General features: G+C 33.9%; 1 protein-coding gene across 1 annotated transcript in view; it reads left to right on the forward strand.

The window, feature by feature from the left end:
- The window catches only part of LOC150081240 (syntaxin-binding protein 5-like), a 416,184-nt gene that overhangs the window by 388,463 nt on the left and 13,671 nt on the right, over window positions 1-14,050 (forward strand). Inside the window, exons 26-27 of the mRNA XM_090379469.1 lie at window positions 1,767-1,891; window positions 10,924-11,042. Of these exons, the coding sequence (XP_090235595.1) occupies window positions 1,767-1,891; window positions 10,924-11,042 (244 nt within the window). The remainder of the gene's footprint in view (window positions 1-1,766; window positions 1,892-10,923; window positions 11,043-14,050) is intronic.

A 14,050-nucleotide genomic window follows, 5' to 3' on the forward strand; every position in this document is an offset into this window, starting at 1 on the left:
TCTGAAATATAGTAAACTTTTGTTATAGCACTTTTGAAGGGACCAGCTCCAAAGAACACTACAAGTAGGAAATTATTATAAGCAGGATTCCCTCCACTTCATATGATTGATCATGAAGAAAAGAACTACAAAATTGGAATAGTGCTAGAAACTAGAGTTATAATAGAAATTTTCTGTACTTGAGAACCCACTCTGGTTGTCCACACATTGCCAGATCTGTCCTAACCCATTCAATTCCAGCCATTCTTAAATCCGAGTTCCTTGGTATGACCATGTCTTCTACCTTAAATCTCAGAAATGTGGTACTATATTTTACAATATTGTTGCCAAATGGCAAATGAACTGTGAAATCATGGCAATAGGCATCTAAAATAAAGTGTTACAACATCATTTGCTATGGTACTTGATAATCAAAAATTGTGTGTGTGTTCATTTAACTGGTGCCTCGTAATTCATCATTTATATATATACATCCAGTGATCACTGAATTGTGACCACCTACCTAATACAGTGTTGGGCTACTCTTCACATGGATAGCAGCTACTATTGGCTTAGGCATTGAGTACACCAGATGTTTGTAGGAAGATACAGCCTGCAAGACTTTCCACTGTGTCAGAATAGATGACAGTTGGATGTCCATATGTCTCACTTCCCATTCCAGAACATCCCACCAGTTTTCCAATTTGATTGAGGTAAGGTGAATTTGGAGGTCAATGAAAATGGCAGCTATCTTTACTGTGTTCCTCAAACCACTTGTGCACAGTGTGGGCTTGATGACATGGCACATTATTGTCTTGGAAGGTCCTGTTTCTGTCTGGAGAAAAAAATGTAACATGGCAGGATGTACATAGTCTTCTAAGAGCAGCTAGTAGACTTCACTAGTGAAACATTTGTCCATACACAACAGGAGTTCTAGTTCTTGCCAGCAAAACATGAGCCATATTAAGCAATCACTGCCACCCACCTGCAAGTTATGTGGCATAGTCTATTCTGGATGGGATGGTTACAATTCAGTGATCACTGAGTGAATATACACATATACATGAACGTGTGTGTGTTTTTGTGGATGTGTACATACATACATATATATATATATATATATATATATATATACATACATATTTTAAATTAAATAAAACATAAGCCAGTAGTATGGCAAAAACTGTAGAGCGAAAATTAACATAAAAATAACCCAAATAAACAATCGAACGAAAAGAAAGAATAGATATAAATAGTAGTATAAATAGAATAGATATAAATAAATAGATATAAATAGTAGATATAAATAGTAAAAGAATAGATATAAATAATAGAATAGATATAAATAGAAAGAATAGATATAAATAGTAAAATAAATAGTGGGCTACTATTTATATCTATTCTTTCTTTTCGTTCGATTGTTTATTTGGGTTATTTTTATGTTAATTTTCGCTCTACAGTTTTTGCCATACTACTGGCTTATGTTTTATTTAATTTAAAATAATGGATGTATTTCAGCTTCATATGGAGGAATTGCATGTCGCTGCCTCTAATGAATGCTTAATTATTTATTTATTTATTATAATTTAACTTTATTTAATATAATTCAATGATAGTATATATACATACATATATATACTAACAACTTTTAAGCTTTCCGGAGTTTCGAACTGCCATCGTTACTTTTATTTATCATATTAATTAAAATATATATATATATATATATATATATATATATATATATATACATACTTTTTTCCTTTTTGTTTTTTTTTTTGTTGCTTTAGTGATTATTTACAAGAGATGTTGGGGATTTTATACCTCGAAAAAGATATGCCAGAACCACCAAAACAGGGATTTTTTAAAGGTTTGTTTGGTGGTGGACCAAGTATCCTCGATAGGGAAGAACTATGTAAGTTCCAATGCATAACGGAAATATTAATTTTTTTCTTATTATGATTTCAAAGATATTACTATTAACTTCATTGTTAATTTTTCAGTAAATATTAATGGAAATATTTAATTTTTTTTTTGAAGAAAAGTTTAGTTTGTCAGCAACTTGAACAGCTTCATCAGTAGTGTTCTGTCATCCATATGTAGTTGACCAGCTTGATTCATTCCTTTCCTTCTAATGTTCCCATACGCAGAGAATTCTTGGCTACCTTTCTTCATATTCTTAGTCAAAAGCCACTTGTAATCTACCTTAGTTTGCCTAACCCCTGTGATGACTTGATTGCAGACTGGTTCATACCTACTGTAGGTTTCTGTGTCCCCTGATAATTTATAAATCATCTCATGCATTTTTCTACTTTGACACTAGTTTTGTTAGTTCATCAGACATCCATTTAAGTCTAAACCTTAAACAATATATTTTAGTTGGTATAAAAAGCTTAGTACCTTTACTAAGTTTTCTTGAACTCTTCCCAATTAGAATTTGCTTTTTGTTAACATTATCAGTTATGATCAAATAATGGCAGCACTTGTTATAATGCTGCAAAGTACAAGGTTTTTTCCACAGTTCTGACATAAATCAAAATAACTTGTACACCTCTCCTTTACTGATCTAATTAATAGCAGAGAAGAGATTTTTGGGTGTTAAAATGCAGGCTAACATGAGGTTCGTTGTTCAGTACGGGAAGGTGGCAAGGATGAATAATGGTTTTTGGACTTTTTTTTTTTATTGAGCATCTACTTGTAGGGGTAGGGAGATCCTAATCCCACTGTATAAGGCAATTGTGAGATTGCAATAGGAATACTGTGCTAAGGTATGGAGGTCACAATAAAAAACATGTTGATCCTTGTAAAGGTCCAAAGATTGGTCACATACCTTGTGAAATTAGCAAAAGGGTTCCTGTATGGGAACACTTCAGATGTATAAGTGCTTGGTAACTAAGGTAACCTTAGAGATGAGATGTATCTTATAGAAGTCAGTAAGACTCCAAGAAGGGACAGTAAAATAAATGAAGGTGAAATTTTCACAGTTATAAATGATACTTCTAGATTATAGAGATAATTTGGTTTTTTCATGCACAGTTAAAGCTAACAACTTAAGAAAATTCAGTAGTCAGCTGGATCAGCACCAGTGTGAGGAGGTGAAACTTTTTTTTGCTGGTGCAGCAAAAGCTTTGGGCTTTCTTATGCCATTTCTGATATACTGTTAATTAAGAAACACATAAAATCTAAGGAAGTGCATCCAACTGATGGTGGGAAATGCAATTTTGAGCCTGTTTGGTGTGACATAAGCACTGGGAAGGGAGATATAAGAGTAGGTGTGTGTTATAGGCCTAATGAATCTGATGAGTATAATGAGCAATTGTGCAGAGAAGTAGTGGTCCAGTAAATCAGAATATCTTATAATGGAGGATTTTAACTTTCCAGATATTGACTGGAACTTGTGGGTTGGTCACTCGCACACTAGCAAGACTTTTTTGGATTTATTGGATGACTGTTTTCTACAGCAGCATGTTCGAGAGGAAACCAGAGAGAGTAATACTCTTGATCTGATTATCAACAGTGATTATTCATGCATTAAGAATTTGCAGATAAAGGAACCATTGGGTGACGGTGATCACAATGTACTGATATGGGAATTACTTAAAGATTTAACTACCATCAAGACTAAAGGGAAGGGCTTTTGCTTTTGTAAAAGCAAATGACTACAGGGGTCTCAGACAGTTCTTAAATTCTGTACAATGGGATCAACTGATGATGTTACTAACATTAAATTCTAAATGCGAAGCCTCCATGGACTTAATCTTGGAGGCTACTAGGCTTTTCATTCCAACTAAGAAATACTGTTCAAGGTTCAGGCCTAAATGGTTGTCAGATGAATTAATGAGGCTCGTGGCAGAGAAGAAAAATGTATGGGATGCATATAAATTATCAGGTGACACAGAAGCCTATGGCAGATATAAGCTTGTCTGTAATCAAGTCACAAAGGAGGTTAGGCAGGCAAAGGCAGGTTACGAAAAATCTTTGGCAAAGGATGCAAAGAAAAACAGCAAAAAGTTCTTTACTTATGTAAACTCTAGAAGGATGAATCAGATTGGACCACTAAACATAGATGGGTTAACTATTGATGATCATTCTCAGAGGTGTATAAGGCCATGAATCGTTTGAGCAGGCTCAATGCTGATGGGATACTTCTGCTTGCCCAGATTAAGAACCTGAGGGGGCATAGATTCAAATTGAGGAAAGGCAATTGTAGAATAGATGTGCGGAAATTTGTCTTTAGCCAGCGGGTGGTTGATTGGTGGAACAGACTTCCATCTTTTCTTTTGAAAATTGATAGCCTAAATAAATTTAAGGCGGAGCTGGACAGGCATTTGGAATGAATGGGAGGGTTTTTTGTTTTTTTGACTGATGCTGCATAACCATTTAAATACCTTTCTTACCTTTCTTACATAATTTTTAACTAAATCATCTTGATTGTATAATTTGTTGTAAAATTATATGTTCTTATTTATAATCCCCCTGGCTTGCTGGTAAGGGTTTGAACTACTATTATATAACTAGTCAGTTTGGTTAATTTTATTATTATTAAATTAACCTTGCATGATTCATGCAATTATAAGTTTGTTATGGCATTGAAGGTAGGAAAACAAAAACAGAATTACTGTTTCATTCTGTTTCTATTTTACAACTTCATTATTATTTGTTTGTTTGGTAAATGTTTAATCAGAGAATCTCTCATCAGAACAGAAGATCTGTCTTGTTTGTTATAATTCAGATGTTGCATAATGATTGTCTTTAGTTAATAAATTTTTTTAAAATTGATTGAGAATCAGCAGATTTTTTTTTTTTTTAATTTTTTTTTTAAGTTCACCTCACCCAAATTTTGGTGAGTACTTCAAGCCATGTACAGCAGCATAAGGAAGAATACTACATAAAAATATGTGATTAGCAAAGCTATTTAAATAAAACAATAAAAATAATTATGTCACTATTTAAGCAATGTTGGACAGACAACTTGTGTGATTCAGACTCTAATATTCATAAAATCAGACAAATGCTAACTTATTGTGATTTCCTCTTGTAGAGAATCTGTGTCTTCATTTTGAATTTAAATCAATGTTTTGAATTTAGACCAGTGGTGAGCTATAGTGGGCTCGCGAGAGCCCATTGTTGAGACGATCATTTTACAAATGAAATCCTGAATGCAATTATTGAGTATCCAGAGCCGAAACTATGGTGGGGTGAGTGGTGCCCCATCCCCAGCATTTTAATGGCGCAATCAATCAGTTATGTATTTTAAAATTCCTTCATTTTTGGTTTAATTATAGTCGGACCTCTGCTTAACCAACTTCTTTATAGCAAATTTTTTAAAATTCCTCTTGGTAATTACATTTTAAATAGTTTTCGTTGAAAGAAGATTTCCATATAATGACGGATTATGAGAGAACTTTGAGTGCATTGTTCTCACCTCTGGTCTTTAAGCAATTAGAAAGCAAGAATTAAGGGTGAAAGGGATTACCGTTTCACAATGTTAGTGGTGTCCCTAAAACCTATGCAGTCATATACCGAGAATTCTCACTATGTCAGAGGATTAAGAAGGTTCCCGACACGGATAATAACCTCTGGTCAACCTGTGTTGTGGTTACCTTTTACTCCACAAGAGGTCATATGTTTTTCGGAGAAGTGAGTGATCCACACCTTCCAGTAAATTTCTCCTGTCTATGTTTACATGGTCACAGTAGCTGAATATCCATGTGATTCCGATATTTTCCGCAATATTCAAAGAATTAGTCACAGTACTAACGTAGGTTGAGGCTTTCACTGTGTAGAAAATGTTCTAAAATATAATGGCATGAAGACAATAATAAAAAATAAAAAAATAAAAAAAAACCTGTATGCATTATATCACCAGTCTCCAAAAAACCAGCATGAATTAAGGATGATTGCCAAAGAACTTGATGTGGAAACTATAAAGATCAGTTGTGTGTTCGGGCTACGGTGAGCAGCTTGTAGCTTGCGGATGGCAATTACGGGTTAAGGGAATTATCCTGCATTGTGCGAACATTTTGAATCAGAAGTTAAATATTCCGGATTATTAAATCGACTTTTAAATCTGAAATTTCTTAACCATTTAGCACTAATGATCGACATTATGCAGGAGCTCTCTTACCTTTCACAAGCATTACAGATTCACTATGGTAAAAGCAGATAAATTAATTATTCGACCTATCAGTGCTATTGATAATTTGAAAAATTCTGAAGAAAATTATGAAGCTAAAATTGAGAGCATGTTGAAGTGGAAAGAATTTGAAGGAATCGAAAGTAAGAACACATTTAAAAAATTACCTCGTGACAAGTTATTAAATGCATAGTTTTATCCTTAAAATGATAAGTTATTAATGGAACAGTGATTTTAAATTAAACAAAGAAAATAATGATACCATTGAAAGAAATTTTAAACATTTGCTACCGGAAATTGTGAAATATGAAAGAGCTTTTGTCTCGGTGGCAAGACGGTGAAAACCAAATAAGAAATTTGCTTCCATATAAAATATGAAATAAAAATTAATGATTTTAGAGATTTTGTCTAAGACAGATTAGCTTTAAAATCGAGTGAAATTCCCTTTTCAATTAAGAAAGCCAGAAATATCTTTGAAACCATTACGATTAGTAGTGCCGAAGCTCAGCGAGCTTTCAGTGCAATGAATAATATTGTGTGAATGAATGAATAATGTTGACAATTATGTTGAAGATTATGATGATCGTACATCTAAATTGAAGATCAAATTGATCTCCAGATCAAATTGAAGCAATGGAAAACTATTGCTTCAATTTGATCTGGATCGTTATTTCAAATCATTCTTCTGTAATCATCGCTCAGCTATTGATCAAAGCTCGACAACAAATTAATAAAGAAGTAAATTGTATATGGCAATTTTTAGAATAAATTTTTCTTGAATATTTGTGTAAAAATTTTTTTCCATGTAATCTGTGATTTTTGTGTACCTTTTCTAGAATAGTTTGTTTCTTATGTAATATTTTTTATACTGTGAAATGTTTTGTGATAGTTTTTGTTATTTGTGATATGGTAAATATTTCGTGTTATTTTTTATTCGCAATGTTAAAATTTTATCACGAAAAAATGTATCCATTATATTTCCCTAGTTGTAAAAAAAAAAAAATAATAAATAAATAAAAAAGTCACGCATCTGCCGAGCACGTGCGGTAGATGGTTTTATGTGAAACATCCATTGCGTTTCTTTTAGATATTTTGATTTGTATGTATTGATTACGAAATAAAAGAGCTTTTGTATTGAAAATATTTTATTGATCATTCACAAATTTCCATAATTTCTGGAAGACAATATACAATGGATTTATGATAACTAAAGTAAGAGATGTATACTTGCTACTGCAATGTATCTAAATGTCTCTGAAAACAGCATCAATTGAGGTACTCTATCTTAGTTGAAACGACATATGCAGCTGTTCGGGGCACCTAACAACAGAATGATACTTGCCCCGAACAGCTGCATATGCGAAAATGCGAGACGAAATAAGAAATTGTTAAGGGCAAGACTTCCCCTTAACAAAACCATGCTGTGTCCGAGCTATAACTGAAGTCTTGTCTAGATGATCCTACAGTGCTCCTTTAACCAGTGCCTCCATTAATTTTCCTGGAACAGAAGTTAAACTCACAAGTCTATAATTACTTGTGTCAGCCTTTGATCCTACTTTGTGAATTGGGGTCACATTTGCACATCTCCAGTCTATGGGTGTCTCCCCTGAGTCCAAGGAAGCTCTCATAATTATGGCTAAGGGTTTGCTTACTTCCTTTGCTGCCTCCTTTAATATAACTGAATAGATCCCATCCAGGCACCTCCGTAGCCAGGTGGGCAGGAGCGGAAGTGCATAGCACACGCTTCTTGATTAGACCGGGGGTCGAGCCTGTGACCACCAAATGCAGAGGATGCGGAAAGGTCAGGGAATGACCACCGCATATCCTCGGAGCAATATGGCCTTAGTTGCTAATGCTCCTAAAAACCGAACAACAACAGATCCCATCCACCCCAGGTGCCTTTCTTGTGTTTATCTTCAACAATTTCTCCTCCACTTTACACTCAGTTATTACAAGATTATCTACCTTACTGCCAGAGTATTGAATACACCTCTGGCATTCCCCTCGCTGAATAACTCCTCATGTGTGAATGTTGATGCAAAATATTCATTTAGTTTGTTAGCTACCTGAGCAGGATCATCAACAGTTGAACCATCGATATCAAGTGTACTAATCTGATTCATCCCCTTCCTTCTAGAGTTTACATAAGTAAAGAATTCTTTGCTGTTTTTCTTTGCATCCCTTGCCAAAGGTTTCTCATAATCTGTTTTCACCTGCCTAACCTCCTTTGTAACTTGGTTACAGATCAACTTATATCTATCATAGGCTCCTGTGTCACGTGTTAATTTATATGTATCCCATGCATTTTTCTTCTCTGCCATATGTCTCATTAGTTCATCTGACATCCATTTAGGCCTAAACCTTGAAGAATATTTCTTAGTTGGTATGTAAAGCCTAGTAGCTTCCAAGATAAGTTCTTTGAATGCTTCCCATTTTGAATTTGCTGTTGGTAACATCAGTTGGTCCCACTGTATAGAGTTTAAATACTGTCTCAGACCATCGTAGTCGTCTTTACGAAAGCAATAACCCTTCCCTTTACTCCTGATGGTAGTTACCTCTTTGAGTAAATTTGTTGGTAAGTTTCAATGTGTGGGAGGCCTAGCCATTGTTTTTTCATTACTTCTCTTTTTTTGTTTTTCTTTACTGTTTCTTTGTGCAGTATTTAAGTCACTGTTTATGAACAATTTTGGGTAACCACAGTTGGAGAATCTGTCCTTAAGTGATTCGATTTCCTGTTTACAATCATTCTCTATAGTCGAATATTTGAACGCATTGCTGAACTGGGCTATTAAAATTGATTTTTTGTGAGAAAGGGGTCCGTAGCTATCAAAATATAAATAATTTCCCTTATTTGTAGGTTTGTGATATATTTTAGTTTTGATTTTGGTGGCATTTCTTGTTAATGTTAGATTTAAGAAGTTTATGCTGTTGTTTTCTTCATTTTCTATTGTGAATTGTAGCCTTTCATATACATTATTTAACTCATTAAAGATTTTATTTATGGTATCTGGTTTGCCTATAAGCAGACAATCATCAACGTACCTTCCATAGAATTTAAGGGATGCGGAAGTGATGTGATTCTCTATTTCCAGGAGGTAAAATTCAGAGAGAAGTCCACTTATGGAACCTCCCATTTGGTACCCCCAAACACTTGTTGGTAAAAGTCTCCTTCATGGGTGAAATAATTGGCAGATAACAGTATGTTTAGTAAGTTTGTTATGTCAGTGATTTCTAATTTTGTTCTGTTTTTTAGTGTGGGATCATTGCGTAACAAATCCTGAGTAGCCTTCACTGCTTCTTGTGAATGAACATATGTATATAGTGATTTTATATCGAAGGAATATAATTTGTTATTGGGTTCTAATTTTATATTGTTGACTGACAAAAATAGGTGTTCCGTATTCTTTATGGAATATTTGGTATAATTCATTAAAGGTTTTAGTAAGTGAACTGCAAATTTTGCCAAGTTTGCTGTTTACGTGTTTTTGAAACTTACTATGCCTTAATGATTTGTCGGGTTTGTGTAACTTAATGACACCAAAAATGTAGGGGGAACATGTTGTATGGGCCAAGAGATCTGTTTGCAAATTGCTTGTAATCTTTTGTTCAGAGAGTAATCTTTTTAATTCTTTTTCGATTTTTGATCTGATATTGAAAATAGGATTTTTTCCTAGTTTCTGATATGAATTTGTATTTTGTAGGAGGTTTGTCAGTTTGTTGCCATAATCAGATTTGTTCATTAATACTATTGAGTTGTACTTATCAGCCTTTTGGACGATGTTTTTATTTTTGGCTAATTTTTGGTGCTCTGAAATTCCTCCTTTTAAAGGTTAGGTGTGAAGATTTGGTTTTTTATTTATTACATTATTTGTTTGCTTAATTAGTTTTTTCTATTGCTGTAATTATGTAATCCTGTTTGGACTCATATTGCATATTCATTGTATGGGACCTTTTTTGGGGCCAGTTGTAATTGAGGCCTTTATGGAGGAGATTGTGTTCTTTTGTTAAGTTGGATATATTGGTTATGAATTTGCCATTTGTGGAACCTGTTTGGTGCATTCCTACAGATTGTAGTCTCTGCACTTTTAAAGGGAGAACTCTTGTCTTGCTGTAAGTGTTTCAGCATGAAATTTAATTCTATTCTGTAGATGGTGTGAGAAGGCATTCCATAAGTCTTCTTTCACAAGTGATTTTAGTCTATTTTTGATCCTGAATATAGTGCAGAAGGTTTCCCTTTGTGTGGGTCCTTTGTTTTAGTGCATGTTTTACTACGGATATGGTGGCTCTTTTAAACTCTCTTCTAAAATTCCTATAGTGTGCTTGTAATTTTACTTGTGCAAATTTCAGAATAATTTGTGAATGTATACATTTTTTTAAAAAAGCTATGTGTGTTTTTTGTTGAAAATACTTTGTGTTCACATAATGGGGGTTGTACGCTTTGAAATAGAACAATGGATTATTCACTGGTGCATTTGTCTGACACATGTTAGCAGCTATGAAACATCAATTAGATATACTTAGAGACATTGACATTGTATAAAAAACATTATGGGAATCCTGTTGTCTCAAAACTTTACTAGATATGTTGGCAAGACACACAAGTTGTCTGTCCAACATGTCTAGTAAAGTTTCGAGACAACAGGATTCCCATAATGTTTTTTATACAATGTCAGTATATTTAAGCAATAAGATTTATATTTTATTATATTTATTTGAAATTACAAAATGTATTTTTTCAAAATTTAAGTTCTTAAATTTGGCATTCATTTTTAAATTTTATTTTTTTATTTACTTTTTATTACTTACATCAGTTGGTGAAACAAGTGGAAAAAGTTCTAAAGGAGTAGCACGGCAATTCACACCTGGAAGTGTTGACCATGTGAGATGCCAAAGTTCTTCATTAGCAGGTGAATTAAGTAGAGCTAGGCAGGTGAGTATTAAATTATACTCAATACACTTTTATTTATAGTATAACCTTGACCACTGGATGTAGAAAATATTCCAAATAATTATATACTTGAAACAGGCAATTGTTTTCAAGCTCTATTAGAACTAGATGATGATATGCTGCCTGAGGAAATGTGGGAAAATACAAAAAGCATTATTAAAGATTCAGCAAATAGATACATTAGAGAAATGTCAAAGATCAGGATGCCATGGATTACAGAAGTCACTTTTAAACTTATTGAACAGAGAAGAACTGCAAAAGCCCAGGATGTACAAGGAAATTAAAAGTATCAGGAACTAAGCAAAGTCATCAAATGCTGTTTAAGCCAAGACAAACAGGATTATATCAATTGAAAGTGTAAAGAAATTGAATACCACAACAAACGAAACAACACTAAGAAGATGTATGATATTATTAAGTCCTTAAGACAAAAGTTCCGACCAAACCTTAATGTAATTAAGGACTCCAAAGGGATAAATTTTAATTGAGAACACAATTAAAGGAAGGTGGAAAGAATACTGTGAGCAACTCTTCTGAGCACCAGCTGACACTAATGTTCTGCCATCCCCTTTTCAAGAGTGTGATCATGAACCAGTTCCACTGAAGGAAGAAGATGAAAAAGCCATCAGAGAACTGATGTGTGGCAAGTCACCTGGAATTGTTGAAATCCCAGCGGAATTGATTAAAGCTACTGGTGTGAAGGGCTCTGACTTTTTTCATAAAATGATCGTAAAGATTTGGGAAATGGGACGGTGGGAATCAGATTGTAAGAAATCAATTTTCATTCCTTTATCAAAAAAAGGAGATCTGAAAATTTGCTCAAATTACAGGACTATTAGCCTAATTTCTCACGCTAGCAAGATTCTTCTTAAAATCATATTAAACAGAATTCCAAGTAAACTTGAAGAAGAAATGCCAGAAGAGCAAGCAGGTTTCAGAAGGGGCAGAAAAACCAGAGATCAAGTCTTAAGTGTAACTGATTATTGAAAAATGTAAAGAATTTAATGTTCCAGCCTTTTTGTGTTTTGTAGATTATTCAAAAGCATTTGATTGCATTCAATGTGAGAAACTGGGAAACGATGACTAATATGGGATTCCCAATCCACATAATTCAGCTAATTAAGCTATTGTACCAGAAACAGGAAGGAAGTGTGAGAACCAACATAGGAAACACACAGAAGGTGTAGTGCAAAAAAAAATAGTACCTGAACGCTCTTTTTCTCCAGAAGACTATATGATAATGCCACATCGACTGTACAGTAACTGAATCAGACTTCAGAGTAACGGTTCATAGAACAACCAGTTTTAGCATTCAGCTCATGGCAAATCAAAATGCAGCGTTTGCACGCATCACAGTATATCTCATTCATTGGATCTCTTTATCTGACACATTGTACTTTAGTAAGAAATGATTGTTTCATTGTGAAATTTATATTTTTATTTTTAAAGAAATCTATTAATTTTAAAGATTACTATTAATATATATTTTTAGTAGCAATGGGTAAAATAGATATTTCTCCCTCCCCTTTGATTATGCCATTGTTTCATAATGGCATAATTCAAGAAAAAAGATTTGTTTCTGAATGTGTGTAAAACTAAAACTATGGTGATAATCTTGGTTCCAGTAAAGTGAAGGTTAATGGGCAAGTTATCAAAGAAGTTGATGAATTTGATTACTTAGGGTCAAGAATAAATAAAAATAGTGACTGCTCAAATGATGCAAAGAGACGACAGGTAATTGCTAAATCATTGATCACTGATCTGACAAAATTATGGAGAGATCAAGATCTTCCCCTAATGACAAAACTGAGAATCATTGATTCATTAATTTTTCCAGTTTCCACTTATGGATGTGAAGGATGGTATCTGAAAAGAGTTGACAGGAAGAAAATTGAGGCATTTGAAATGTGGTGTTTCAGGAGGATATTGCGTATTTCTTACCTTGATCGAAGAACAAATGAGTGGGTATTGAATAAATTAGGCAGGCCTAAAATTCTTCTTCATAGCATAAACAAAAGAAAACTCAAGTTTTTTGGACATATAGTAAGAAGGGAAAACTTTCTGTTGAAGATAATGGAAGGAAAACTTGAGGGGAAGAGGGCAGAGGAAGACCTGCAACTAGGTGGAAGGATGGGATCAGTGAACTTCTGGCTATATAACACTTTGCAATGCTGCTCGTAGAGCACATAATCAATGCAGTTGGAGGAATTTGTTGGTGGCCACAACAGCTCCTCAGGGAGATATGTGACAGGAAGAAGAACCTTGACCGAAATACTGCCACAATCTTATAGATATGCTGACTTTTCAGTGAATAAGGAATGTCTTATGATTATAGAAATGGGATAATACTACTATATATGTATTATTTTCCGGTTAAATATTGTTTTTATCTGTGCTCATAAGCCTTTCTTCTAAGCTCTGTAAGCTTAGAAGATTTGTTTCACTTATTTCCTGCAGAAGTGTGCTTTCTTTATTTACTTTTATAAGCAAATTGTTATATCTGCTTACATACCATTCCACTCAATTTGGCACTCAGTTTCCTTTCCAAAAGTACAGACTTTTAGAAGACAGTATTTATCACAAAAAAAGCAAATGGAAATTGCATATTTGTTTCAGACCATAATTCATTTTGAAACAGTTAATATTTGCCTAACCAGTAATATTTTTCACTTTGGTTGTCACTGGACTAGGCAATGGTTAGTTTAGCCTTCTGACATAGGAAGCTTTCAATTTATGGGATTAATTTACTTTCCCCTTCCCTCCCCTACCCTCTCATAATGCACTCAATAAAGAAAACATTTAATACTTGCAGAAGAAGAGCACCACTTTCAGCTGGTTACTGTGATAAGCACAATAATGTATCAGCTGAGTGAGTTTGAAATGATGGCAAGCTGCCACATACATGCGTTATGATGAGTTCATAAGCAGCATGTGATAGAAATTGAAAAGAGCTGTGTATTTGGAAATAAATGGAATAAGTAGTATGGGTG

This window comes from Mastigoproctus giganteus, chromosome 8, assembly GCF_048544385.1.
Source record: "Mastigoproctus giganteus isolate SK-2022 chromosome 8, ASM4854438v1, whole genome shotgun sequence".
Classification (NCBI taxonomy): domain Eukaryota; kingdom Metazoa; phylum Arthropoda; class Arachnida; order Uropygi; family Thelyphonidae; genus Mastigoproctus; species Mastigoproctus giganteus.